This window comes from Lipophrys pholis, assembly GCF_963383615.2.
Source record: "Lipophrys pholis genome assembly, chromosome: 5".
Classification (NCBI taxonomy): domain Eukaryota; kingdom Metazoa; phylum Chordata; class Actinopteri; order Blenniiformes; family Blenniidae; genus Lipophrys; species Lipophrys pholis.
Window position 1 is genome coordinate 32,518,803 of NC_137628.1, and position 25,760 is coordinate 32,544,562.

The 25,760-nt window shown below is 41.7% G+C and overlaps 1 protein-coding gene across 1 annotated transcript in view; it reads left to right on the top strand.

The window, feature by feature from the left end:
• Positions 1–11,864, top strand: part of p2rx3b (purinergic receptor P2X, ligand-gated ion channel, 3b) — a 32,363-nt gene extending 20,499 nt beyond the window's left edge. Inside the window, exons 4-12 of the mRNA XM_080464175.1 lie at positions 1,393–1,462; positions 1,574–1,667; positions 3,106–3,183; positions 3,270–3,411; positions 3,648–3,784; positions 8,632–8,725; positions 8,833–8,898; positions 9,724–9,801; positions 10,519–11,864. Coding sequence (XP_080320301.1) covers positions 1,393–1,462; positions 1,574–1,667; positions 3,106–3,183; positions 3,270–3,411; positions 3,648–3,784; positions 8,632–8,725; positions 8,833–8,898; positions 9,724–9,801; positions 10,519–10,638 — 879 coding nt within the window. The 3' untranslated portion in view covers positions 10,639–11,864. The remainder of the gene's footprint in view (positions 1–1,392; positions 1,463–1,573; positions 1,668–3,105; positions 3,184–3,269; positions 3,412–3,647; positions 3,785–8,631; positions 8,726–8,832; positions 8,899–9,723; positions 9,802–10,518) is intronic.
• The last annotated feature ends 13,896 nt before the right edge of the window (positions 11,865–25,760 follow it).

Sequence of the window (25,760 nt, forward strand, 5' to 3'; positions counted from 1 at the left end):
GAGTAGCCAGTGGCAGGGACCTGGCGAGGTGGTGGGCAGATTGTCTGACATGGTTTACATGCCTGGCCAAGGGCCAGCTGTGGTGCTACACCAAGAATGGCTGGCACCATAGCGCCACCTTGCTCCAGAGGCTGTGGATGGAGAAAAGGGTTTCATGCCTGATTATCCAGGTCAGTCCCACCCTGCCTCAGAAGACTACAGGGGGATGTGTAGGAGAGGCAATAAGATGCCAGATGCTCCCGATCCTCTGAAACAGGATGGGATTGATCTGGATCATTGGTGGTGCTGTCTGGTGGGATCGTTCAAAAACGGAAGGGATACCATTTCCTGAGATTTGTTCTCTGGGTTCATTGTGATGATACCTGTATTTAATTTATTTCTGATATTATTTGGTTCACCCTGCTGCTATGTGTTAATTACCTTTATTAAAGCAGGTTATCTTGTAAGTGTATAAGACAATGAGTGTGTGTTGAATGACTTGTTGATAAAGTCAGATTTCTGTGTTCTCCAACAAAATTTCAGGGATCCATTTTTGACAGTTGTGTGCTCACAGCATTGAGCACACAACTTCATTTTACTGCTCCTCTGGACTGTCGATGTCCAGACTGTTCTGGACTTGAGCTCAATGTGTTTCTGTTTGCTCATGACCCATTGAGCTGGACCTACGAATTATTTTGTATTTTGTATTTTGTGCTTGTTTCACTGTCGCTTTTCATTACATTGATTTAGGCTCAATTTTTTGCATATTTTAGTAACGTGGTTCCCTGGTTTATTTTTCTGAACCCTCAAAGACTTGAGGACTTTCAGCCAAATGATGCTTCACTCTCAGTAACCTATAAAAGCAAGAGCCTTCTAAATACAGGCAAAGGATAACATCAGCTCCTTGATCTGGATCAGGAGTCAAGAATTAAAGTTTCAGGGGTCACAGAGACAATTTCAACTGCGGCAAACCAGTGAAAATATAGCATAGGAACGTTTAAATAATAGCAATTCAATATATTCTATTTGATTCAATGGAAAGAAGGGTGTTAAGTCAGATTGAATAGAGTACGAGTTGGCAGTCCTGCCTTACTTCAAGTAGAAAGGACATTTAGTTGATGTTTTTTGTCTGACCTTTGTGGGCAGGAGATGGATCAGGAGGGTGATAAAAACATTTCAGTAGAAGAGGGTAGATAGACCAGAGGAAGCAGGACCCTGCTTGAATTCTTCTAGAGGGGTCAGTAGCACAAATTAATGCCTGAGCGGATACTGAATACTGGTGTTAGGTTCACTGTGTGTGTGTGTGTGTGTGTGTGTGTGTGTGTGTGTGTGTGTGTGTGTGTGTGTGTGTGTGTGTGTGTGTGTGTGTGTGTGTGTGTGTGTGTGTGTGTGTGTGTGTGTGTGTGTTTCCAGAGTGAGAAAAAGTACTTATGCTCTCAGAACAGCGACTGCATGAGGCACCTCAACAAGCAAGGAAGTTATGGTGAGACTTTTTATCTGACTCCTACATTTACGTCTCATGTTGATTTTTAATTTATCACATTAACTCCATGTAATTTCTTCTCTGATTAAAATATACTTGTTTATCACTCAGGAATTCTCACAGGGAAATGTATTCCTTTCAATTCCACAACAAAGATGTGCGAGATTAAAGGCTGGTGTCCTGCTGAAATCGACACTCTCGAAACGTAAGAGGAAACAAGTCTTTTGTTTTAGTTCTTTTTTCATCTTTTCTACACGAGCATGCTCAGGGTGAATTCACAGAACCGTACAACTCAGTCCATCACAGATCACTTGTACTCATGAGTGAGCATGAAGGACACTGAGTCACAAATCTCTGCCTCAACAACTCGCTTCTGTTTTTTAGTGTATACAGTTCAGCGTCAACACATGCAGAGGTCTTCGAATTCTCCATGTGAATTCTTTGGGTGTATTTCATTGAAATTAAGTACAGACAAGAACCTCTAAAGCTAAAGCACCTATGTTTATTTTTCTTCCCAAAAAGCCTTTGTGAAGTTTGAAGTGATTTTATTCATTGTGAAAATTAGTTTTTTTTAAATCCTCGCTCCATACCTCGGTCCCAGCATAAAGGGAAAAATGTAAGACTTACTTGCTCAGCCATGATTGCCCCATAAAAACGTGGGGCTTTGGTTTTCAGTTAAATGAAGAATATTGACAGAAAAGTCAGCATCTGTCTCCGTGCCTCTGTATGGGAACCCAATGGTGGCAGGCTTGATTGCACAAGTAGAAAATAAAATAACCTGAGCACCTTTAAACAATTGGTCATTGTTAAGTAAATAAAAAGCCATAAATAAATGCGATAAATCACAGCAGAAAAATCCATATCAAGGTAAATAAATTTGAAGCTTCATTCAATTCATTCAACACTTCGAAGCCTATTCAAAACCACATAGCCGCTTTTGCATTTATTTTAGAAAGTAACAGAAATAGTCAAAAACCATCAAAAATAGAAAAAATGAAGTATTATGTTAATATAATACTATCTCATAAACAATTCGTAGTGATTTCGTAATAAATTAGAAAGTAAAAGGATTATTTAAATAAAAGTGTGAGTGGTCAGACTGACCACGTGTGTTCCAGAGTGAATGTTTAGCAGGAGTTTCAATGGAGTCCAGGACACCACAAATACGCAAAATGCATAAAAAGTACAAGGTGGATTGACTCAACGACGAGTGGAGAGATGTTGGGGTTATAGATGAAGATATCCGTCTGGTTATTTTCTATGGATGGCTTGTTTCAAAATGATTATATTTTTGAACCAGAAAGCCGATCATGCCGATGCCACAGCGAGAGCAGCAGCAGTGGAGCAACAAGAGTGAGGGGGAGGGCCAAGGGACCTAAAGGGGTAGAGCGGACCCGTCACAATAAAACTATGTGGCGTTTTGCCCTTATTTAGTCAGATTTGGATTTTCCTGCTTCAAGGGTTTTCTATCTGGACAATGTAAAAAATGAATGTGTTTAAAATGGCAGCACAACATCTGCAAATTCCATTCAATGGAAAATGATATAAGAATTTTGTTGATGGCTTCCATGTTTTCCTCATGTTAGGCCTGATGTTTGTATGATTGATTTTTCTTTGCTTCTTTTCCCTTGTCTTCTGTCCAGGAGACCAATGATGGAAGTGGAGAATTTCACCATCTTCATTAAAAACAGCATTCGCTTTCCAACCTTCAACTACACTAAGTACTGCTCACCTGTGAGCTTCTGCTCACTGAATCTGGTTCTGACTTTCCTCCTGAGACATTCTGACATGTTGGTTTCCTGTGCAGAGGGAACTTCCTTCCTACAATCACTGACAGTTACATTAAAAAATGTAACTTTGATATGGTCAACAACACCTATTGCCCTATCTTCAGGGTGGGAGATGTTGTCCGCTATGCACGGCAGAACTTCACAAAACTGGCAGACAAGGTAACCACGGAAGATGCAGCCTTTCTTTTATCATTCAAATATTAAATATACTCTGTGATAACGTGTACAAAAACCCTTTCAATTACTTTATCTGGAGATAGTCATCGAGAGTGTACGTGAACTTTTTCTGAGGGTGGAGGATTAACAGGGACAAAGTGAGCAGAATCTTTTTCAAACTTTCTGTCAAAATCCTTGTACTTTTTAATTTTGTGGAATCTCATGATTGACTGGAGAAGGGAGGAGTGATCGGGATAAAAATCGGTTGGGTGTGCGACTTGGACAAGTCGGACGACCAGTGTAACCCCTCCTACTCATTCACCCGGCTGGATGCGATGTCACAGAAGAATGCCGTCTCACCAGGATACAATTTCAGGTATTTACAGCCACACATGACTGGACCAACTCAGAAGAGATGTCCTGAAATGACCAACGCACTTTGCGCTCTTTGCAGCTGTTACAGACAATAGGAGTTTGTATCAGTGCATTTAGTGTCTTAACCAGTGTTGGGCAAGTTACTTCCAAATGTAATATATTGCATATCATGAGTTACTGTTATTTAAAAGTAATTACTTACATTACATACGTTACATACGTTGTTGGTGGTGGTCGGCGCAAAATGGCAGCCACACCTCTGTCAGCAGCCCCAGCTACTAGCTTAGCATCACTGGTGGGACTGGTATGAATGAATAATGGTCTCTGTACGCACTTTGAGTCAGCGCGAAAAAAGTGCTATATAAATCCAAGCCATTATTGTTATTATTGTTATTATTATTATTATTATTATTATTATTATTGTTGTTGTTGTTGTTGTTGTTGTTGTTGTTGTTGTTGTTGTTGTTGTTGTTGTTGTTGTTGTTGTTGTTGTTGTTGTTGTTGTTGTTATTATTATTCCTTTATTGATTCATTTAGTTAAATACAAACAAACATATTCACAACACATTCAGGTACATATAAATAGATTAATCAAAGAAAAAAACCCTATGCTGATAAAAACAAAGGTCACCACCTCTTCGTTTAGATATTAATAACTAACAGTTTCTGTTAGTCTCTGTTCTGTCACCCCCCCCCCCCCCCCCAAGTGAAACAAATTCATGGACGTTGGACACCATCTTGTAATAGGTGAACTCTACTCTGAGACGAGCCACATCCAGACCTGTGAACATGAGCTCTACGTTGTCTGACCCTGAAGCTTCTCCTTTAGGGACTTTTCCACCGTAAAGAACCAGGTTCTAGTTCTGGTCCAGGACCAGCTTTAGCACCAGTTCTTTGTCTTTCCACCACCAAAGCCCCGGCCTATCAGGGGCTAAACTGGTGCTACACTGGCTCCACTTCGTTGCTGGACCAGAGAGGAGCCGGACTGGGACCCGACACGTCATCAGCTGGGGGCGGAGTTATCTCTGGAGTTATCTCTGGAGGTATCTCTGGAGCTATCTCTGGAGGTATCACTACCTACAAGGTGGAGGCCAGGTTGAACCGGCTTTCTGAAAACTCCAGCGAACACGGAGCCCCAGAGTGGTTATAGAGAAAACAATAAAGATAACGCTTGGAAACAATATAATAAGTCGTTCCCTGTCAGTCAGCTACGTCGGATATAATTTAGAAGCAGTTTTCCATTGTGGTTTATTTTCCACACTTTTCATGGTGACATTATTCTAACTAACGTCACGTCCAGGTCTTGTTTCACCTTCTGACCGCCGGCTGAGGAGCTGCAGCCGCTGAGCAAGGCAGTGTGAGGCAGCAGGGGGCGCTCCGCTCCGCTCTGAGACGCTCCAATATTATTTTATAACCACAGAACTTCTTTATAATGAATACTTTGGTTCATCAGGAACTAAAATACAAACTACTGTAAATGAAAGCTGGAGTTTATAGACATAAAATGCGTCTTTTAATGGCTTCATGTGAAAGAGAACTTTAATCAGAGTGTTTACGGAGGTTACCATGGAAACAGTTTTAGAGCAGCGTTCTATCATTCTACACCTCAATTCCTCCATGTTGAAGCTTTTGATTCAGACACGTCCAGAAATAAAGTGAAAGGAGCAGAAAGTCACAGTGTAATGCCCAAATGTTGAAAAATAAGCCCCAAACTCATACATGCATTATTATTTCCCCCTCTATGTCCACTCTGGGGCTCCGGACTAAATTGAGACGGACGTGAAAAAACACCAATAGCGACAAGAAGAGACGTAATGTCTTCTGGCTCTTTGGTGCATCAGAGGTTCAGGTCAGACTAGATGGAACGACCCGGACTAAACTACTGGTACAGTCCGTCTCCTGGTTCCTGGATGAGGCTGTCAGCGCCAAATTGTTGAAATCAGTGACGTATCACGTTTTGGAGTGACGCAGTGACGTGGCTCTCACTGGCTCCGTTAGTGGTGGAACAAGAACCGGTTCTTTGGTGGTGCTCATTTAAGAACTGGTCCTGAACTAGAACCTGGTTCTTTTTGGTGGATTTTCACTTTACATCATTTTGTGTCTGTGTGAGAGATGGAGTTTATTTGTTGGCCAAATTTGTATGCTGTGGCTCTTTGTAGTAGCAAAGAGCCACAAGGCTCTGACTGGTTGGCCGTTCTGGTTTAGATGAAGCCACAATTGAGAATGACTCAGAGAGCTTTATAAGATGGAGGCTGGATAACTGAAAGTCAGGTTCTACTGACATAGGTCTGTGACCTATGTGTGTCATTAATTTGCTCCTTAATCGTTAGAATTTTGTTAAGGACGTTTTACAGAGTCATCACTGCTCAAAGTTAAAGGGATATGAGATTTGACAGAGCTGTGGCTTCTTGTCAGCCGGTCTGTAGTGCTGAAGAGAAACCGAAGGTTGTGCTTGTTTTCTTCTTTGACGGAGGAATGGTAAGCAGCTCAAGCTCTGTGGATGGCTTTTATATCGATCTAAATACTTCTAATTGAGTTATAAAGAGATGAATTGAATTGCTAATCGAATTCTCCAGTTTTTGTACCGAATTCTTTTATGTTCACAATTGCTCATTATACCATGAAGCTATCCTCCTCTGAGTTCTTGGTTTTACCTTCAGGGGGGCAAAAGAATCAAGTGTGGAGTGAAGTGAAATGATAACTTGTTTAGAATGTTCAAAGGATTAAAGATAAACAACCCAATTATCAGGATGTACAGAGGAAAATATCCCCTTTTTTCCATCCACCCGTCCATCCATCCATCCATCCATCCATCCATCCATCCATCCATCCGTCCATCCATCCATCTTGTGCACGGTCGCGGGGTGCTGGAGCCGATCTCAGCTAACTGGATGAGAGCGGGACACATATAGACAGGTCTTCAATCCATCGCAGGACAAACAGAGCGATAGACATCCACACAAAATCCCCTTTTAACTTGAAATTAAATCCAAAATTCGTCATTACAGCAACGTCAGTGTTTTTTTTAAAACACTCAGGTGTGTTTACTTACACATATATCAAATGAAATGTAGCAGTGTGAAAATGTAGATCTATGTGTTGCCTCAGTTTTTAAATCACATCTCATGCTTTTGTATCTGTGCTTCTCTGTGTTCAAATATCAGATTAAATCAAACTGTAGGTCTTCTACAATGTGAAATGGTGTTTCACCACTGAAATTAGGAAGAATTACCACCAAGTGTGGCTTCGCTTGGCAGTGAAGTCGTCTCCCAATCGGAAGGTTGCAGGTTTGATGCAGGTTCAATTCCCATCTCTGCCTGTCTACGTGCCAAAGTGTCCTTGGGCAAGACACTGAACCCCAAACTGCCTGGGTGAATGCAGTGTGATGTGGTGGTCAGATGGCCGATGGCGCAGCTTGGCAGCCTCGCTTTCGTCATGTCTGCCCGAGACAACTGTGGCTACATACGTATTCTACCACCATCCAGTATGGAATGAAGGAATAATGCAATGTTGAGTGTCCAGAAAAGCGCTATATAAAACCTATGCATTATTACTATTTCATTAAATCAATAGTGTTAGTGTTTTTCTCCCAATTTCATTTATTGAAATTTCACAGGTGAAATTGTACAGTTTTACTGGTCAGTTGTTATGGTCTGAGGTCATTTCTTCTTCTTTTTATAAGACAAGACAACAAAAACCAACAAGCAAACAAAATAAAACAAACATAAGACAAGATCAGTTACAAAAAGAAGTGAAACGATTGAAGAGTAAATAAGTAAGTAAAACAAAAACAAGCAACCCCCCCCCCCCCCCCAAAAAAAAAAACAACATCCAAATACATCCCTATATAAACATCACACATACACTCATTCATACAGGGGAGGGGGTTAGGGGTCTGCTCATAGTAGTCATTGCCAGCTCAATTAGTTGTTCTATATCAATTCTATGCCTTTGCTGAATGAATAGATGTAATCAATAAAAGGTTGGCAACATTCGTACAAGGTTTTCAAGGAACCCCAAATGGTGAATCTGATTTTCTTGATGCAGTTTAAGATTTCATGTAACCATGTTGTGGCAGAGAGGTGGTTAAACAGCTTCATTCTAAAAACTCTCAGAATGCTGGACTGCTGACAAGGATATGCACTCACCTCTGCACCTTAAATCATTGAAATACTGAAATTGATATTGTTAAAAATAGATTATCATTCCAATACGTCACTTTAACTTTGGTGCATGTTCCATCACAGGCTGCTGCCATGGAGAGATAGTAACTGCCAATGCCAATGTCTCATGGATGTGTGTGTGTATGTGTGTGACCAGGAAGGTGGGTGGGTGTGTGATTGCATAAGTGTGGATTATTCTTACTTTATTTGCTTTAAATTGGATTCTGGAGGCAGACTCTCTCATCTTGGCTCCACTACTGCTGTATGTATGTAGGCTTCAGCCAAATGACAATAATGCTTGGTTTGATTTGATACGTAGCAAACGAGAAACAGTCAGGTACACTTAGTTCAGGTTGGAGTGTAAGGTTTAATATGTTAATGGATGGTAATGCAGGAATACAGGAATGCAGTTTAGACAGGAAGTAAAGTAGAGAAACTGTAATGTCAAAACTTTGAAATGCTGATAGAGAAAAATAAATTAGTGAAGGATTCTTTTTATGGCTGTAATTGTTGGTAATGTAATGTAATAGTCTGCTGTTGTATTACTGAAGCAGAAACAGTGATACCAGCCTTTATTTCCTTCACGGTCGAAATTCTGTTAAATCGACTGTTCTTCTTGGTTGTGCATAACATCGAAGCTGCAGATGTTTCCCTGCAATAACAAGTGTGTGCTTTGTCTGTGCAGGTTCGCTAAATACTTTAAGATGGAAAATGGGACAGACTATCGCACTCTGGTCAAAGCCTATGCCATCAGATTTGATGTTCTAGTCAATGGAAATGTGAGTTCAGAATGAGCTGACCGGATTTCCCTCTTGAATAAAAGATTCTAGGTTTGTGAGTGGAGACTGAAACATGTTTTGAAACTGTCTTGTTTCTTTCCTTGTAGGCAGGAAAGTTCAATATGATCCCCACACTCATTAACATGGTGGCTGCCTTCACCTCAGTGGGAGTGGTGAGTACATGAGTCATCATTCATTCATTCCTGTCTGCACAGTGCGCTCAGCTCTCTCTCACAGAGGTGAGATGCGTCTGCTTCTGTCACGGATCATTGGCAAACCCAAACGCAGGGCTTTGGACTCCTGCAAGAATAGAGTTTAATACAGTTTATTTTAAGTTCAGTTTTTACAAACCAGGCGATGGCCTCCGGAGAACTGTAATCCAAGAATCCCAACATGAGAAACAGTCCAAACACAAAGGAAGAAGAAGAAAGTGGCAGTATGTTTCAACACGAAGGTGTGAAGACTATGTAGCACGGAAACATGAGGGCATAAAGTTTATATACCCCGAGGAGGGGAAGACACAGGGGAAACACAAGAGGGAGAAAGAGACACATAGAGGGAGTACACACAGCAAGACGGGTGTGCAGAGTTGAAGGTGAGTATCAAAATAAAACAGGAAAGGACAAAACAAAACAAAACAAAACAAAACAGATGAGACATGCTACTTCAGGACACCCGACAGGTTGGAGTCCAGGTCCTCCCTGTACAGGATTTGTTTTATCCCAGGTCCTCCACTTTAGTTAGTGACTGTGTCTCTGTGTGTGTCCTGTGAGGAGCTGCTCACCTGTCCAGGTCAACCTGACTTCATTGTTATCTGGATCAGATCAGCATCGGTTGACCCTTGAAGTTGGACAAAAGATGAATCGTTAAGCTGTGTTTTGCAGAACTGAGTAAAAGCTGCAATGAAATAATAAAATGATTACCAACAAAGTTGCACGTTTTATTTTGTTTTCTCAGTTTTGTTGTTTAGTGGTGATCACCTCTATTTTCCTCTGCAGGGCACAGTGCTGTGTGACATAATTCTGCTGAACTTCCTGAAAGGTGCGGAGCAGTACAAAGCCAAGAAATTTGAGGAGGTAAAACACTTTGATCCAAGTGCGATTTGATTCGTTATCATTTGATCAAGATACCGACACAGTCTCATGTCGCCCGAGGATCTCGGGTTAAATCCACCAGCCTGCGTGAGCTAAAGCAGGATTGTCAGGGTCCGTGGAGAACCCAGAACCAGACTCGCACAGTGAACCGGCGTTTGCAGTTTTGTTGAGCAGTCAGGGGCAGACAAGTTTACATACAGCGCTCAAAGAGGCAGTCCAAGTCCAGGCAGGTGTCGGTACACAGGGAAATCCAAAACACAAAGAAAAACACGAGGAAAGGGCTGGAGACATGAAGTAGGACAACAATGAGGATCAAGCACAGAGACGAGAAGGAGCGGGCTATAAATACATGAGGACAGGGACGTCACAGGTGAGACAAATCAGGCTGATTACACACACATACACACACACACACACAGAGGAGGCGTACACAGGAAGAGCAAGTGACAGACATGCAGACAGAATGAGGATTACACAATAAAACAGGAAGTGAACACAGAGTGTGAGACGTGGACTTGACGAACACACACCGAGACACAGACTCAGACCCTTACAATGATGGGTGGATGGATGGATGGAGGGACGGACAATGGATGGATGCTACAGGCGTCTATGGTCTCCTGAAGATGAACTCAGGGAGTTTGAGATGATCGCAATGAAATAAAAAAGCTTTTATTTGTCTTGTGTGATTCTCTGCAGGTGTCAGACAGTCCGATGGAACCACAGAAGAATGGGCTGTATCGCTCCCAGCTCTCACTCCGACAAAACATCATGAGATCCAGCGACTCTGGAGCCTTTTCTATTGAATACTATGGCTGAGTGGTCAGGAGCAGCACTGCTTCATGACATTTATTGTTTGCTTTATGTCACCTTATACCTCGGTAAATGTTAGACTAATTGACTCATAAATATCTATAAACTAAAAGAAATGCCATTAATAATAAGCATGCATATGTGTCTTTGCTTGATGACATTGTGGCATGAAACGATTCGTGAGGATTTTGTGAGCTGCTCTGCTCTTTAAATAAGAGAAATACACAGACAGATTCATTGCTCTGTATTCTTTACCAGCTCTGCTCTGGTTTGACTTCCACTCACGGTCTCAGTTTGATGGATATAGTTCAGTTAAACACACATTATTTGTCATTGTTATATTTTCAAACCATTAAACTTTTAAATCTTCCGGAAACAAAGTTGTGTCATGATGGAGACATCAACACATCTCAGGAAACAAAGTGTTTCCACATGATTTACACAATTGAAAAGTCATGTATGAGAAGGCTTCACTGCTTTAAATGTGATAATCACTGTCCATCAGCAGAACTGATGGTTCTGAAACGCGATGACAGAATTATATTCCAGCCAGTTTAAGGATTTCTGAGCTTTTAAATCTGTAACTTGAAGATACTGGAGGAGGTGAGCAAGACAGAAGGAAACATTAAGTTGGAATAAAGAGGCTGAATTCAATAAGGACAACAGCACTTTGGGATGTCTTCTCATGTTTCTCAGTGGAGCCTCCTGGAAAGGTGAACTAACAGTAGCATGTGTCTTAGATGTTACAACTGTGCATCTGGGTGGTTAGGTTGAGTTAACTTTTCTTAATTTATTTCTCTATTCATTCATCATGTAGAGACATGATGAACAGATTCATAACAGATTCATCCAGCGAAAGAAGAAAGTGAAGGATTATGTTTTCTGTGTCTTTGACTTGCGTTCTCTACGTGTTTGACTGCAGAACTCAGAGCTCAGTGACGTCTGAACCAACACAGCACTAACAACACGGTCCGTCTGGTTGTTGCCAAGGAAAGTCAGAAGATTCATTATTACAGAGCAAAACCTCTCCCAGGCGTGAGAAGACCTGCCACCTTTAACCAGCAGGTGGCGCCGTCTAACAATAGTTACATAAGCTTTAACGTTCCTTTTTCTTTTTTTCTATTCATTTGCTTAGATGTTTGATACTTTATGAGGATTTTATTCTGCGTGCTGTAAATTACAACTCATACCGTGAAGAATTTCCCCCTGAGATGAATAAAGTTATTCTATTGAAAATTCTGTCTCTCTCTCTGTGTGTGGGGGTGTGTGTGTGTGTGTGTGTGTGTGTGTGTGTGTGTGTGTGTGTGTGTGTGTGTGAGAGAGAGAGAGAGAGAGAGAGAGAGAGAGAGAGAGAGAGAGAGAGAGAGAGAGAGAGAGAGAGAGAGAGCACTTTTGCTGTCATGTCACAATTCAGATCTCTGATGTGGATCTGTGATAAATTGTTCTGACTTCACAATGACGTCAACCAGTGAAACAATGAAACAAATAGACACAAGATTTCAGGAATTTAACCATCACACCAGAACACATGTGAGCTCTGAGAGGAACATGGAGTGCAGCTCTGCTCACAGAGCTCCAAAGAATGAATCCTTCCATCATTAAAACACAACATTTATAGAAAACTGTTATTTCTTAACCCTAACCCTGTGTGTTAACATAACAGCTGTTTTTTCTTGTTATTGTTATATAGCATTTTTTCAGTCACTTAATTCAGATAAGTTGACATTGATTTAAAGTTACTCTACCAGAAGCCACATGAGAAATATAAAAAATGTATGAGCCAGTTTTAGCTGTTGATAATGATAAAGGGACTCACTTATATAGTCCATGCTGACAGCAGCCCCACAGCGCTTTACAGAGCTCATCACATTCACCCAGTCACACACCATTGGAGGCTGCAGCCATGCAAGACGCTGTCACTGCAATGGAGGCAGTTTGGGGTTCAGTGTTTTGCCCAAGGACACTTTGGCATGTAGGCAGGCAGAGATGGGAATTGAGCCTGCAACCTTCCGATTGGGAGACGACCGCTCTACCAACCGAGCCCTGGTGTGCTGGCAATACCATTCTGAAGGAAATTCGTCATTACATTCAGACAAACACGTATTTCCAGCATTTATATTTTGTGAAAGACGTCTAGGTTTGACATCTCAGCATCATGGAAACACCCGGAGGTTTCCAAAGCAAGATCCTGTTTGTAGACGGTTCACACTGGAAAAACAAAAACAATCTGTTTCACAACATTTAAGACTATACTTGAAGAATCTTTCCTTGAGAAAGTCCGGCTATTTTTCGGTCAGATGTTGATGTTTTTGCTTGAGCTGCCACAACGCCATCTTTGATATACCACAAACCATTGCGGCCGGTTTTCGAAGATGAAGTCATTTAGGAAACGACACAATTTGATGGATCCAAATTCTGGTTTGTTTCTAAAATTTGGTGTGATCGATTTAGACAACTTCGGGTTGGAAATGAGTGTTAATGTCTTGTTTTGGTGTCTTGGTTTATTCTCTGTGCAGAAATGAGACCTTGTATGGGAGGTATATTGTACAGATTTTTTCTGGGAGAGTAACTTTAATGTGAATGTTTGTTGCTCAGTGTGAATCGTTAAGAGGTCCCTGGTGATGCTGGAATAAACCCTGAAGCTTTGGAACGGGGCAGCTATATCTCCACTATTGCTGTAAACCCCTTCATTCTTGAAGCCGTGACCTAATAGAGCTCATGACAGTAAGTATGGACCTGAGTGAAGACAGGTGGACTGAGAATGTGACCGAGCGCAATGAAGCTCAGACTGGGTGTGGACCAGGACTCTGATATTATCGTGTCATCGTGCTCTGCTGATTGACCCTGGATAAGATAGCGCAGTCAGAGGGCTGTGATCATATCAAAAATTGAATTTGCCAGCAGCTCAGGTTGCCTCAGGTTTGGAAACATAACCCCGGAGAGCTGCGTGGATGCAGAGCTGACGGGACGAAGACCTACAGGACACTTTTATTTTTCTTCTGTTAAAGTGAAGGAAAATATTTAGATATGTTGGTTAGAGGCTGTAAGACATATACCAGATTGTGACTGTTTAACAAGTTGCTTTTGTTAACCATGACCTTTTATGTTTTATGCATGTCATTTACATTTCCTCCATTATGCCTAATGCCTTTATATTATATGTTGAATTTCTGTGTATCACATACATATGAAGACATTTGAAGAAACATTTTTCAATTGATCTGTAAGTCCTGGACATACAGAAAACTGACAATAAAATCTATTCTATTCTATTATTCTATTAAATTTAGACCTTGAAAGGTAGTCAAACAGTTGCTGGGTTGTCCTGGTACAGAGCGACTCTCTCCTAGTTAAACAGTAACTCACTAGGTTTGAAATAAGAGGGAACTTTTTCCCAGGCCAGCTGGAATACTGAGCTGTGTTCTGTTTCTCTCTCTGTACCTCCAGCCCAAGCAGAAGGTTGCTAATGGGGCGCTTCATTTTTAACCGGCGCAGCTATTATAGTCTCTATGGTAAGAGTACAGTTGTGCTCATAAGTTTCCATACCCTGGGAGAATTCATGATTTCTTGGCCATTCTTCAGAGAATATGAATGATAACACAGAAACCTTTCTTCCACTCATGGTTAATGGTTGGGTGAAGCTATTTATTGGCAAACAACTGTGTTTACTCTTTTTAAATCAAAATGACAAAAGAAAGTACCAAAATGACGCTGATCAAAAGTTTACATACCCCAGTTGTTAATACCATGCATTGCCCCCTTTATCATCAATGACAGCTTCAAGTCTTTAGTGGTCGTTGTGGATAAGGTTCTTTAGTTTCTCAGATGGTGAAGCTGCCCATTCTTCTTGGCAAAAAGCCTCCAGTTCCTGTAAGTTCTTGGACTGTCTTGCATGAACTGCATGTTTGAGATCTCCCCAGAGTGGCTCACTGATATTGAGGTCAGGAGATTGAGAGGGCCACTCCAGAACCTTCCCTTGGTTCTGCTGTAGCCAATGACAGGTCGACTTGGCCTCGTGTTTTGGATCATTGTCATTATGGAACATCCATAAACGTCCCATGTGCAGCTTCCAGGCTGATGGGTGCAAGTCTTCCTCCAGTATTTTCTGATAACATGCTGCAATGATCTTGCCATACATTTTGGACACGTTCCATGTGCCTCTGTAGCTCACATCCCCCAAACATCAGTGATGCACCTCCGTGTTTCACAGTAGGAATAGTGTACTTTTCATCAGAGGCCGTTTTGACTCCTCTCCAAATGTAATGTTTATGGTTGTGGCCACAAAGTTCAGTTTTGGTCTCATCACTTCAAATGACTTTGTTCCAGAAGTGTTGAGGCTGGTCTCTGTGCTGTTTGGCGTAATGGAAGCGGGATACTTTGTGACATTTGCAGAAGTGGCTGTCTTCTGGCGAGTTGACCATGCAGCCCATTTTTCTTCAAGTGCCTCCTTATTGTGCATCTTGAAACAGCCACACCACGATGTTCCAGAGAGTCCTGGATTTCAGCTCAAGTTATTTATAGATTTTTCTTTGCATCTCGAACAATTTTCCTGGCAGTCGTGGCTGAAATCTTTGCTGGTCTACCTGACCATGGTTTGGTTTCAACTCATTTTCTACTTCTTAATCAGCGTTTGAACACTGCTGATTGGCATTCTCAATTCTTTGGATATCTTTTTATACCCCTGTCCTGTTTTATGCAGTTCCATTACCTTTTCTCGCAGATCCTTTGACAATTATTTTGCTTTCCCCATGACTCAGAATCCAGAAACGTCTGTGCAGCACTGGATGAAAGATTAAATGGTCTGTCAGAAGCCCAGAAACTCACTGACCTTTTATACACACACACTAACTACAAACAAACAGGTCACAGGTCAGGATGGGAACCTGGATTACCCATTCAAACCTGTTTGTGTCAACTTTTGTGCATGTTATCAGGTCAAAGTCACTGGGGTATGTAAACTTTTGATCCGGGTCATTTGCATACTTTCTTTTGTCATTTTGATTTAAAAAGAGTAAACACAGTTGTTTGCCAATAAATAGCTTCACCCAACCATCAACCATGAGTGGAAGAAAGGTTTTTGTGTTATCATTCATATTCTCTGAAGAATGGCCAAGAAATCATAAATTCTCCCGGGGTTTTTAAACTTATGAGCACAACTGTATACCGGACAGGGCATTTCAAGTTGTATGTATGTAGTCTTTAAGGTAATAGTTTAGTGGATGAGGAAACGCACCGACCAATTGCATTTGAGTTAAGCTGTCACACGTGAAACTACACAGCCAAGCAAATATTTGTATTTTAGGGGCAAAACTTTGGCTGGCGGAGGTTTTGACCGCTGTCACTGTAGCGGAAGGGTAGACGTGGGTGATTCAAACTTTTCTCTAGAACTATTAATTGATGGTTAAATCTTTGAAAGGCGCATCGTCAAAACAGTCAAGTGATGAGGTAAAGCTGCACCCAATGACTGGGAATCGTTGTGGAGGCATTCAGGATGGGAAAGCATGTGGACTAGTGAAATCACTACTGAGGAAGTGGGCCAGAGGGCAGAGGGGGGAAATAGTGTAGGCATTGAACTATTGGGGAAAGCGCGAGTGATCATTTGTATGTGCAAGAGGGTATGAGCGGTAAAAGAATATATTCCCAGATGGAATCCCAAGTGAGAAAGAAGGGAAGATCGGATCCAACCCTGAGTGTAGAGGAGGTGAGAATGGATGAAGGAGAAAGAAGGAAGTTTAAAGTCATTGTTAGATTCAGTGGGGAGAATGGGATTCATGCAATCAACCCAGTAAGGCTGACCACTCCACCAAAGAATCAGGTAGGAGAAATTACCACAGCTAAAATTCTGAGAGATGGAAATCTGATGATACTCTGTAATACGGAGGAGCAGAGAGATCGGGCATGCAAGCTGCAAGAAGTGGGGAAATATAAAGTGTCGAGTGAAGCAACATTGATAAAGGAGGCAAGCTGACCAAGGGCGTGATTTGGAGCGTCCCTGTTGAGGTGTCAATTGAGGAAATCAAATCTAATTTCAGAGGCAGAAAACTTAAGGAAGCTAGAAGACTTCAGAGCCCATATTTACAAAGCATCCTAAGGCAAAAGTAGCTCTTCGTGACATCACTCTTAAAGACTTTTTCCTTACTAAGATAAAAGTAATTCACAAAGCATCTTAAGCCCTAAGAGAGCTCCTGAGGTGGAAAACCACTAAGAGTAGTGAGGAGGACGTTTAAGGAGCCTAAGAGTTTCTTAAACAGACAAGATGACGGAAAGAGAAAGGAAAGATGTTCTCCGTATGTTCAATCAGTGATGCCGTGCACTGTGCGTACAATTTTTTTGAAGGTGTGAAAAAAGTAAATATTCTAAAGTTGTGTTTGTTTTTGTCAGTCTGATGCGCCGTTTCTGTATGACCCCCCCTTGCGCTTGCGAAGGCGCTCGTGGGTAATTGCGGGGGGGATCTGTACGTACTATGAAGTTGAATCCTGGCGGCGCCACTGTGTTTAATGACGACGATATAATGACACACTACCGGCTCGATCGTACAGGAATGTTTGTGGTCGACTTCATCAGGGAAAAGCTTATTTCTCCCACAGTGAAGCGACGCAATAACGCCTGAGATGAAGGTGATCACAACATTGCGGTACGTCGCTACAGGTGAGCTGCAGCAGTGGAGCAGTGATGACGGGGTCTGTCCCAACCTTCTGTCAGTCTGACCGTTACATCGCTTTCACAGCCCCACAGTGCTGGTAAATCACAGGAATTGGTGACGCTGCGTCGCCTCCACCATTATAATATCAAATACATTAAGTGGTAAAAATAACCAGCATTGAAAGAAAAGACAATAATCAAATCAATGTAATAATCGGCACGTGAACAAGGAAAGTTCTATCATTTTTAAGGTGTGTACAAATTTAATACGTTTTTCTAAATTTCATAAAATAGATATAAAATAATTTTCATGATTACACATTTTTAATACAGCCCAAGATATTTGATGGGTTAATTTTACTCTCTATTCATTATTATGAGCACAGAGGCTTTTTTCTGTCTTCCTTTCCCAAACAACAAATCACAGCTTTCATCAGACTGCATCGTACATGGCAACGGGGTCAACCTCTCCTCCTCACTAAGATTAAAGTTGCTGTCAACTCCTTGCTAAGAGTTACTCTTAGAAACTTCCTGAATCACTTTTAAGCTAAGATTCCTTGGTAAGAATGTTTCGGCTAAGATAGGAGCTCCCTGAGAGGACTCTGAGACGCTTAGTGAATACGGGCACAGGTCTTTAGAGATGGTGAGAAGAAAAACAGTCAAAGCATTCTACTTGAGTTCGATTAGGAGATTCTCCCACAAAAAGTTTTCCTGGGGTATATGACCTATTTAAGCAGGGATTTATGGTTGGTTAGTAGCATTAAATTACTGTTATTAATAAATTACTGAAAGTAATAAATCACTGGAAGTAATTTATGAAGAAATTTAATTATTAATGGAAGTAAACGGTCATTTACTCATTAACAACTCCTAAAGTAATTGAGTAATTACTTAAATGTTAATAAATTATCAAAAATAATTTATTAATGAAAAATTATTAATTTGAATAAATTTGTTATTTATCTATTAATAATAAAAAGGGGGGGCACCACCAGATAAACAGGAAATAGCTAATACCAAAATATCAGTCTTGTTTGGAAAAAGGTTTATTTAAGTTAGTTAATATTTCTGTGTAAAATGATTTTAAATAAAAGAGAAGGTGTGAGATCCGAGCACAGACTGTTACAAACCAGTGAATTGTCAACAATAAATACACAATAATCACCAAGAATCGTTCAATTCAGCTAACAGGCGTCTATTAACAGAATGTATTAATTCATAAATAATTCTGAAATCGTCTCATAAATCAACACATTTAAGTAGCAAACGACATCTAACATGGAGATCTAATCTATTAAACAGCAACACTATGTACAAAGAGTGTGTGTGTGTGTGTGTGTGTGTGTGTGTGTGTGTGTGTGTGTGTGTGTGTGTGTGTGTGTGTGTGTGTGTGTGTGTGTGTGTGTGTGTGTGTGTGTGGTCTGGAGTGATGAGTGGAATGGGTGTAATGACCTCGACCGTCCACCAGGTGGATGCAGACGTTGGCAGGTCAGTGTGGTGACCGTGACAACCACTAGGGGCGTGTGGCGGGGATTGCGATGACCCACGCAACCACTAGAGGCGTTTGACTCGCTCCTTCTGGGGACGCGGCGGTTGCTTAGCAGCCAGATAAACAAGACGTCCGTCGCGCAAATTTTCGAATCTGCAAAGGGCTCCGAAGGAGGATATGATCAACCTCAGTGGATGTCGGGACATGCAGTTAGAACTCTGGTGATCGATGCAGATGTGGTGTAGCAGCACCAGAGAGCAGTTGGTTGCTAACTGGGATCTCTTTCTGGAGAAAAGGGTTGCAGAATCGAACCTCGCCAGAATTCTCTGTCTTTCTCTTGTCTCCCCCCTCTCTCATCTCCCCCTCTTTCACTAACCCGAGTCTGTGCTTCCCCTGCGCTCGTGTTATCTGATCAAGATAAGCTCACACACACACACACACACACACACACACACACACACACACACACACACACACACACACACACACACACACACACACACACACACACACACACACACACACACACACACACACACACACGCACACACAGCCACAGTTAGCAACCAACTGCCCCTCTATAAAACCAACACATTTGAAAACCCTGCACCAAACGCCACCATAAAACCAATCGAGGAGCTGCAAAATCTGCCTGAAACTGTCTGAGAGCTCCGGTCACAAAAACCCTATTCCTAGCAAAATGTATTCTGGCCGGCTTATGCAGAGTATAACTGTCTTGAGAGGATAGGAATTCTTTCACATCTTCTATCTTGACTTCCCTACAAGTAACTTCAAAACTGGTAACATTGAACAAGAAAAATCCTAAAGTGTTGTTTGACAAAATCAATCCACTTCTATGTCCTGCTTCTCCAGTTACCCCTGTTTTCTGTGAAAAACTGACAGCAAAGCCTTTTTGAGATTTTTCACAAACAAAATTAAGATGATTAAGGATGAAATCCCGACCCTCTCACGCGGTACCCCTGCTGTCATTGAGCCTGCCTGCAGCATGTGGTCCTCATTTAGGACTGTAATGTTTGCTGATCTTTCAGCACTGGTTACCAAGATGAAGCCGTCCTCTTGTTCATCTGACCATTCCTTGTGTCACTAAAATGGTGAACCTCTCTTTGTCTCCTGGTGAGTTTCCCAATACTTTCAAACATGCCATAGTGGAGCCATTACTGAAAAAAAGCAGTTTTAGATCCGACGGATCTCAATAGCTTTAGGCCTTTTTCTAAGCTCCGGTTCCGGTCTAAGATCCTAAGAGAAGGTGGTCTGTGAACAGCTGACATGGTTCCTGGATCAAAGTAACGTCCATGAGGCGTTTCAGTCCGGTTTCTGTAAACAACACTCTACGGAAACGGCCTTACTGAAAGTGTCCAGCGACATTATGATGTCTGCTGATTCTGGACAATGTACTGTTCTAGTTCTCTTGGATCTGTCCCCAGCCTTTGACACCGTTGACCACCAGGTCCTGCTGAGAAGACTGAGGGATCAAGTAGGACTATCAGGGTCAGTTCTACAGTGGTTCTCCTCATATTTATCTGGGCGTAGCTTTAGTGTTACAGCAAACCAAATAAGGTCTGAGTCTGCGGATTTGTTGTGTGGAGTGGCTCAACGTTGTTGTTGTTGCGGCTTCTTTAACCAACCTTTTAGCTGCTGAGAGTATGAGGTCGGGTGCTCGGGTTCGCAGATTTGTGACGTGCTCGGAGGCTCTGGTGACAGATATACCATAGCGTAGCGGTCAACAAAAATTACGTCTATTACCCAACCCAGACTCTCATCCGTGACAGGTGAGTGCACACCTTTACACCCACGCACACACTTCCTCATGTGAACACACCTACTCCCATGTGAAACCCCGCCTCTACAGCACACCCACTCAAACACACCGTGCTCCTCATTTTCCACCTGTATGTTTCCTACAGTTGTATTTGATCCCTTGGGAAAGATCCTCCAAAGGTTCAGTGATGTTTCTTTCCACTTATTTGCTGATGATATCAGCGTTACTGCTCCTTTAAGCCGTCTGAGATCATGAAGCTGAACTCCTTGCTCCATTGTTTGGTGGAAATAAAACAATGGCGAAGCGATAACTCTCTGCAGACAAAACAGAAACACTGGTTATTGCCCCTGATGATTCAATTCCTGGGATTAAACAGTACCTGGGTGACTTAGGCCCGTCTGCTCAGCCAAGTCTTAGAACCTTGGGAGTTCTCTTTGACAAAGACGTGTCATTAGTGCAGCACTGGAAGCAGCTGACCAGGAACTGCTTCTTTCAACTGAGGAAAAGATCTAAACTTACCGGGTCCCTCGTCCGAGGTTCTACTGGACACATAAGTTAGACCACTTTGAGCAGCTGTGCCTGTTTTTTCGTCGTTTTTTTTCTAAGATTGACGTCCAAATGACAACTGGAGACTCGCTGCTTTAAACTGCAGTGAAATTGACCTGCAGCTACTTAAACTGGCTCTAGGAGCAGAAATACTGCCTGTGTTCAGTCTGTTCCACAGATGTATTGATTGTATATGATCTATCAATTGTATTTATTATTTATATATATTATCTATCAGATGTATTTCTTTGTTTCTATCTGTCACTAATATTAAACATGGTTTATCACCACACTGGCAGCTGTTTCATTCTTACCTGCCAACCAGGTGAAGCTGCTCCATGATCTTCTCCATGTCATTGAAGGAAATCTTCTCACATGCAGAGCGGCGCCGCTTAAAAGGTGTTCTGGCACAGTGCAGTGCACTTTATAATTGTTATCGCGCACTTTTTCCTCCTCCATGTTGACTTCTTCTCATTCCTCCTGTACTCCTGCAGACTTTTTTATGTTTTTTCGGAGGAGCCTTGCTGGTTGAAGGTGCAATATCCAAATTTGTCCCCATGCTGCTTTGTCTGCTCGTCTGTTGTCTTCCAGTATCTTGTTATTGAGCAACTGTACCTCAACCAATGAGATAATTGGGATTCTGTATTGTCATACTGGTGTGTCAGTATGGTGTCAGCTCATTGGTCACAGAGCAGGAGAGGCGGTGGATTAAGTTTAACGTAAGTTTAGATATAAAGCGCCTTGTTTGTCATAAATTCCATTGACATTTTACAGACTATGTTTGATTCTCACGTTAATACGGGACAAAGTGCGTCCCTTTTCAGCTCAATACGGGACGCCTACTTTTGTTTGCAAATACGGGACGATTCCATTTTTCAAGGGACGGTTGGCAACCCTAATCACTGAGTGTTGGTTCTGTGATGGGCTGGTAACCTTTCCATGGTCCACCACCATCAGCTAACATTAATTAAGTTGAATAAAGATGTATGTTTTCAGGTCCAGATAGATTTGCATGTATAGTGGATAGGGATGGGGATGGGAATGGAAAACCGGTTCAGACTTTGAACCGATTCCAATTTATCAATTCCATCGAATCGTACACCTTAAATGTGTTCAGTTCTTCTTCACGATTCATTTCCCAGCATTACGTCACGTTGCGGTACGTTCCATTACATCACACTATGCGACGCAGAGCTCCTTCGACCACGAGAAAACAGGGAGGGGAAGAAGCGATTTAAAGTGGGAGACGATAAACGACAAATTGTGAGCCTAACCCGACAATGGGGTGTTTCAAGTAAATTTCTTAGGACAAACTGACACAATGTAAAAACTGAAAATTCAGCTTTAAGAAGTGTTAGGAACTGGAGGAGGATACTTGAGCCGAACAAAGCGCCCTAAGAATAATAAGAATAAAGATTACAATAGATATGAGAAAGAAAGTATATAAGACATAAGAAAAATGTAATTTTCTTGAGTTGAGTATGTCAGAAGGAGAATATAGTGACATGGCGACAGTTTCAAACTTCACATCTCCATTGAATGACAAGACGTCCATGTTGGTCATTTGAGAGGAGACGAGCTGGTTTATGATCCCTGAGACAGAGAGAGGGACGGAGGTATTGAAGAGTTTTTCTTTAACTCTTCGGATCATCCTCTCGATGTGCACTGGACTGCGCCTTCAGAATGTCCACCTCCAGTATTTGTGTCCTCTCGGAGAGGAAGGCAGGACGAGGAACAGTCCCAGGTACGAGGTCATCCACCTGGAAGCCCTTATCCACCATGATGGCCATGTCAGGTGTTAAAAGTGATGTAATCCCTGACTGACAAAACACGTCCTTGTTGCTCATGGAAGCCTCAAAGACTGCTGAGGGCTCCGTGAGGGGACATCCCCACCATGGCCTTGAAAGTGCAGTGGGACTCGTAGTTGGAGAAGACGTCATTCTGAAGAAGCAGAGATGAAGGAGCTCTGCGCCGTCAAGGACAACTTGTGTGTCACTGCAGCTGCCATGAAAGTCACATGGAAGACTGTCCTTCACAGCTGCAGGGGACATCCATGTCCACACTGAGCCCAGTAGGCTGGAGAGGACGTTGGCCAAGGCCAACTGCTGAATTTTCATGCTGAGCCTGTGTCCGTCCAAATTCATGAGGATCTTCTGGGAAAACTCAAATGTGTTCTTCAAGTGTCTTAGAAACTGAGATCCCGGGTGTAGATCCTCCCAAACCTTCAGTTGAATTTCATTCTGGTACGTTCCATGTTGTTGGAGAATCTGATGCCTTCAAAGACGACTCCACATCTTCTGAAACACTCTTGTCTTCTGAATGTTTAAACGGCCCTAACGGAAGTGAGATACTCTCGGCATCCTCAGCAGCAAACGGCTGAAAAACACAAACATGAAACACACATTAAGATAAGATAAGATAAGATAAGATAAGATAAGATAAGATAAGATAAGATAAGATAAGATAAGATATCCCTTTATTTATCTCACATGTGGAGAAATGTGCAGTGGTACAGCAGGATAGTAAAGAGAAAGAAGTACACATAGCAGGAACTAAAAAAGCTGATAAAAATACAATATAATCAAAAAATATGCAGACGGTGCCTATAAGTGTGGACATGTACAGAGTATGGGGGTGGATGTATTGCACATAGTAAATACGTTTTTATAGATTATTATTGTTATTGCACCACTTCTTGCCCAGTTGGAGTGGAGTGATATTGTCCGGTTGTGGTTATACTGTGTAGTTTCCTTAGTGTTTTCATTTCAATAGTCCCAAACTACTGTCACAGTGAGAGGAAGCAGACGGCTCCAAAGAACTTAGCTTCTTTGTACTTAGTCTTTAGAGACATCTTAACGTTTCCTCTGTATCAGCAACTGCGTTAAAAAGCTGATAATAGTTGACGTCTTTGAAAGTTTCACCTTTTGCTTGGTGGTTTGGCGGCGGTGGCGGCGGCGGCGGCGGCGGCGGCGGCGGCTTCCACTGAACCTGTGCATCTCTGTAATAATGGTATGGTACTTTCAATACTTTTCGATACTTTTCCAAATAAAAACAGAACACAGTTGCGGCCTTGTGGATGTAGCAGCAGCCATTGTTTTCCTTCTCTCTCTCTCTCTCTCTCTCTCTCTCTGTTTTATTCCTCTCTTTCAGACTCTTGCTCTTTGCTGCACCGTTGGTGATGCACCTGATTTCGTTTCCACGGGTCGTTTGAGTCCGTCACACATGCTCACTCTCACATGGACGCAAATGCATGTCATTTACGCATGCGCATCTGGTATTCTTTTCAAAATACAAGCTCGGTTGGGGGAAGATTGTTTTGAAAATACGTTGTTTTGACATTTATTTTGAAGTTGTGTCCAGGAAATGTTGTTGGTAAATAAGGTTTAGGATGAAGTGCTTATTCAGTTGCGGCTCTCGGGTGGGAGTGCGGGAGCGCTCGCTCACCCCATCTCAGCAGATTCTTTCACACCTCTCGGAAAAATAAGAAAACCTGTCTTCATTTTAAAGGCGTCAGTACCGCGATACCAATACAGTACCAGTATACCGAACAACCCTGATTAAAACTGAAATTCTACAGGAGTAAATTACCAGGTACAAATGAAAAATAGTCAGGAGTAAAAGTAAATCATTACATTGACTCTGTACTAAAAGTATTGATTAGTTTACTTGTAATCCTTTGCTAAGTTATTTAACATGATGCCAAATTTACATCACAACATGAAATAATATGAATTGAACCTAAATTGATCTACCAGCACTTGTATTTGTGTCATTTAGAAATAAATTTTGAAAAGCATTTATGAATTTGTGTGTATTCAGCAAGACAGATATTCCTGAGCTCATATTATACGAATAACTATTTTCCTTAACAGTCTCCACACAACACAGAGACACGATTTTCTCTACAAACAGATATTCTGTGCAAAGCCCATCACTTTAAATATTATTCAGTGAGCCCTGGTGAAGAAAAACACCATCTTCATAGACACTGCAGTTACTATAAATTAACTGAATTGTCACTGAGCTGACAATGCACGTGGCCACTCCAACAAAATGACTTTAGAACAAACGTACTTCCAATAAAAAGTTTGAAAAGTCACTAAATGAAACTACAATCAAGCACAGATTGCTGTGTTGAGGCCTGCATGAAGGATGGATCACATATTTTAACACAACAGTCTAAATTTTAACTCATAATTCATATTACCTACAAATAGATTGGAAGTAATTAATTTCGGGGGATTAGAGGAATTAAATGGCCAGTAAAGTAACTTAAGATGTATTTTTTTTAAAACTCACCATTAATAAGGATTTCTCCTCCAGTAAAGCAAGCTGCGAACTAAGCTCTTTATTCGAGGTGACTGAAAGCACATACCAAAACCATTCTTCATTGACACCATTCACACAGGTGGAGGGAAGCTACGTTATAGCCACAGCTACCCTCGGGCTGCTGACAGTAGTAGTAGTAGTACTAGTAGTGTTCATAATGATGAGAAGGGAACATGAATGCCAGTTGAAGGTGCTAATTATTCCCTCTCTTCAAAGGACATAGCAAAAGGGAGATATAGCAGGTTCTTCCCTCGGTTATGACTTTTGCCACCTCGAGCTCCAAATGTGCATCAGAGTCCCATCAAACTTAAACCATTTTCAGCAGAAACTCTCATCACAGTT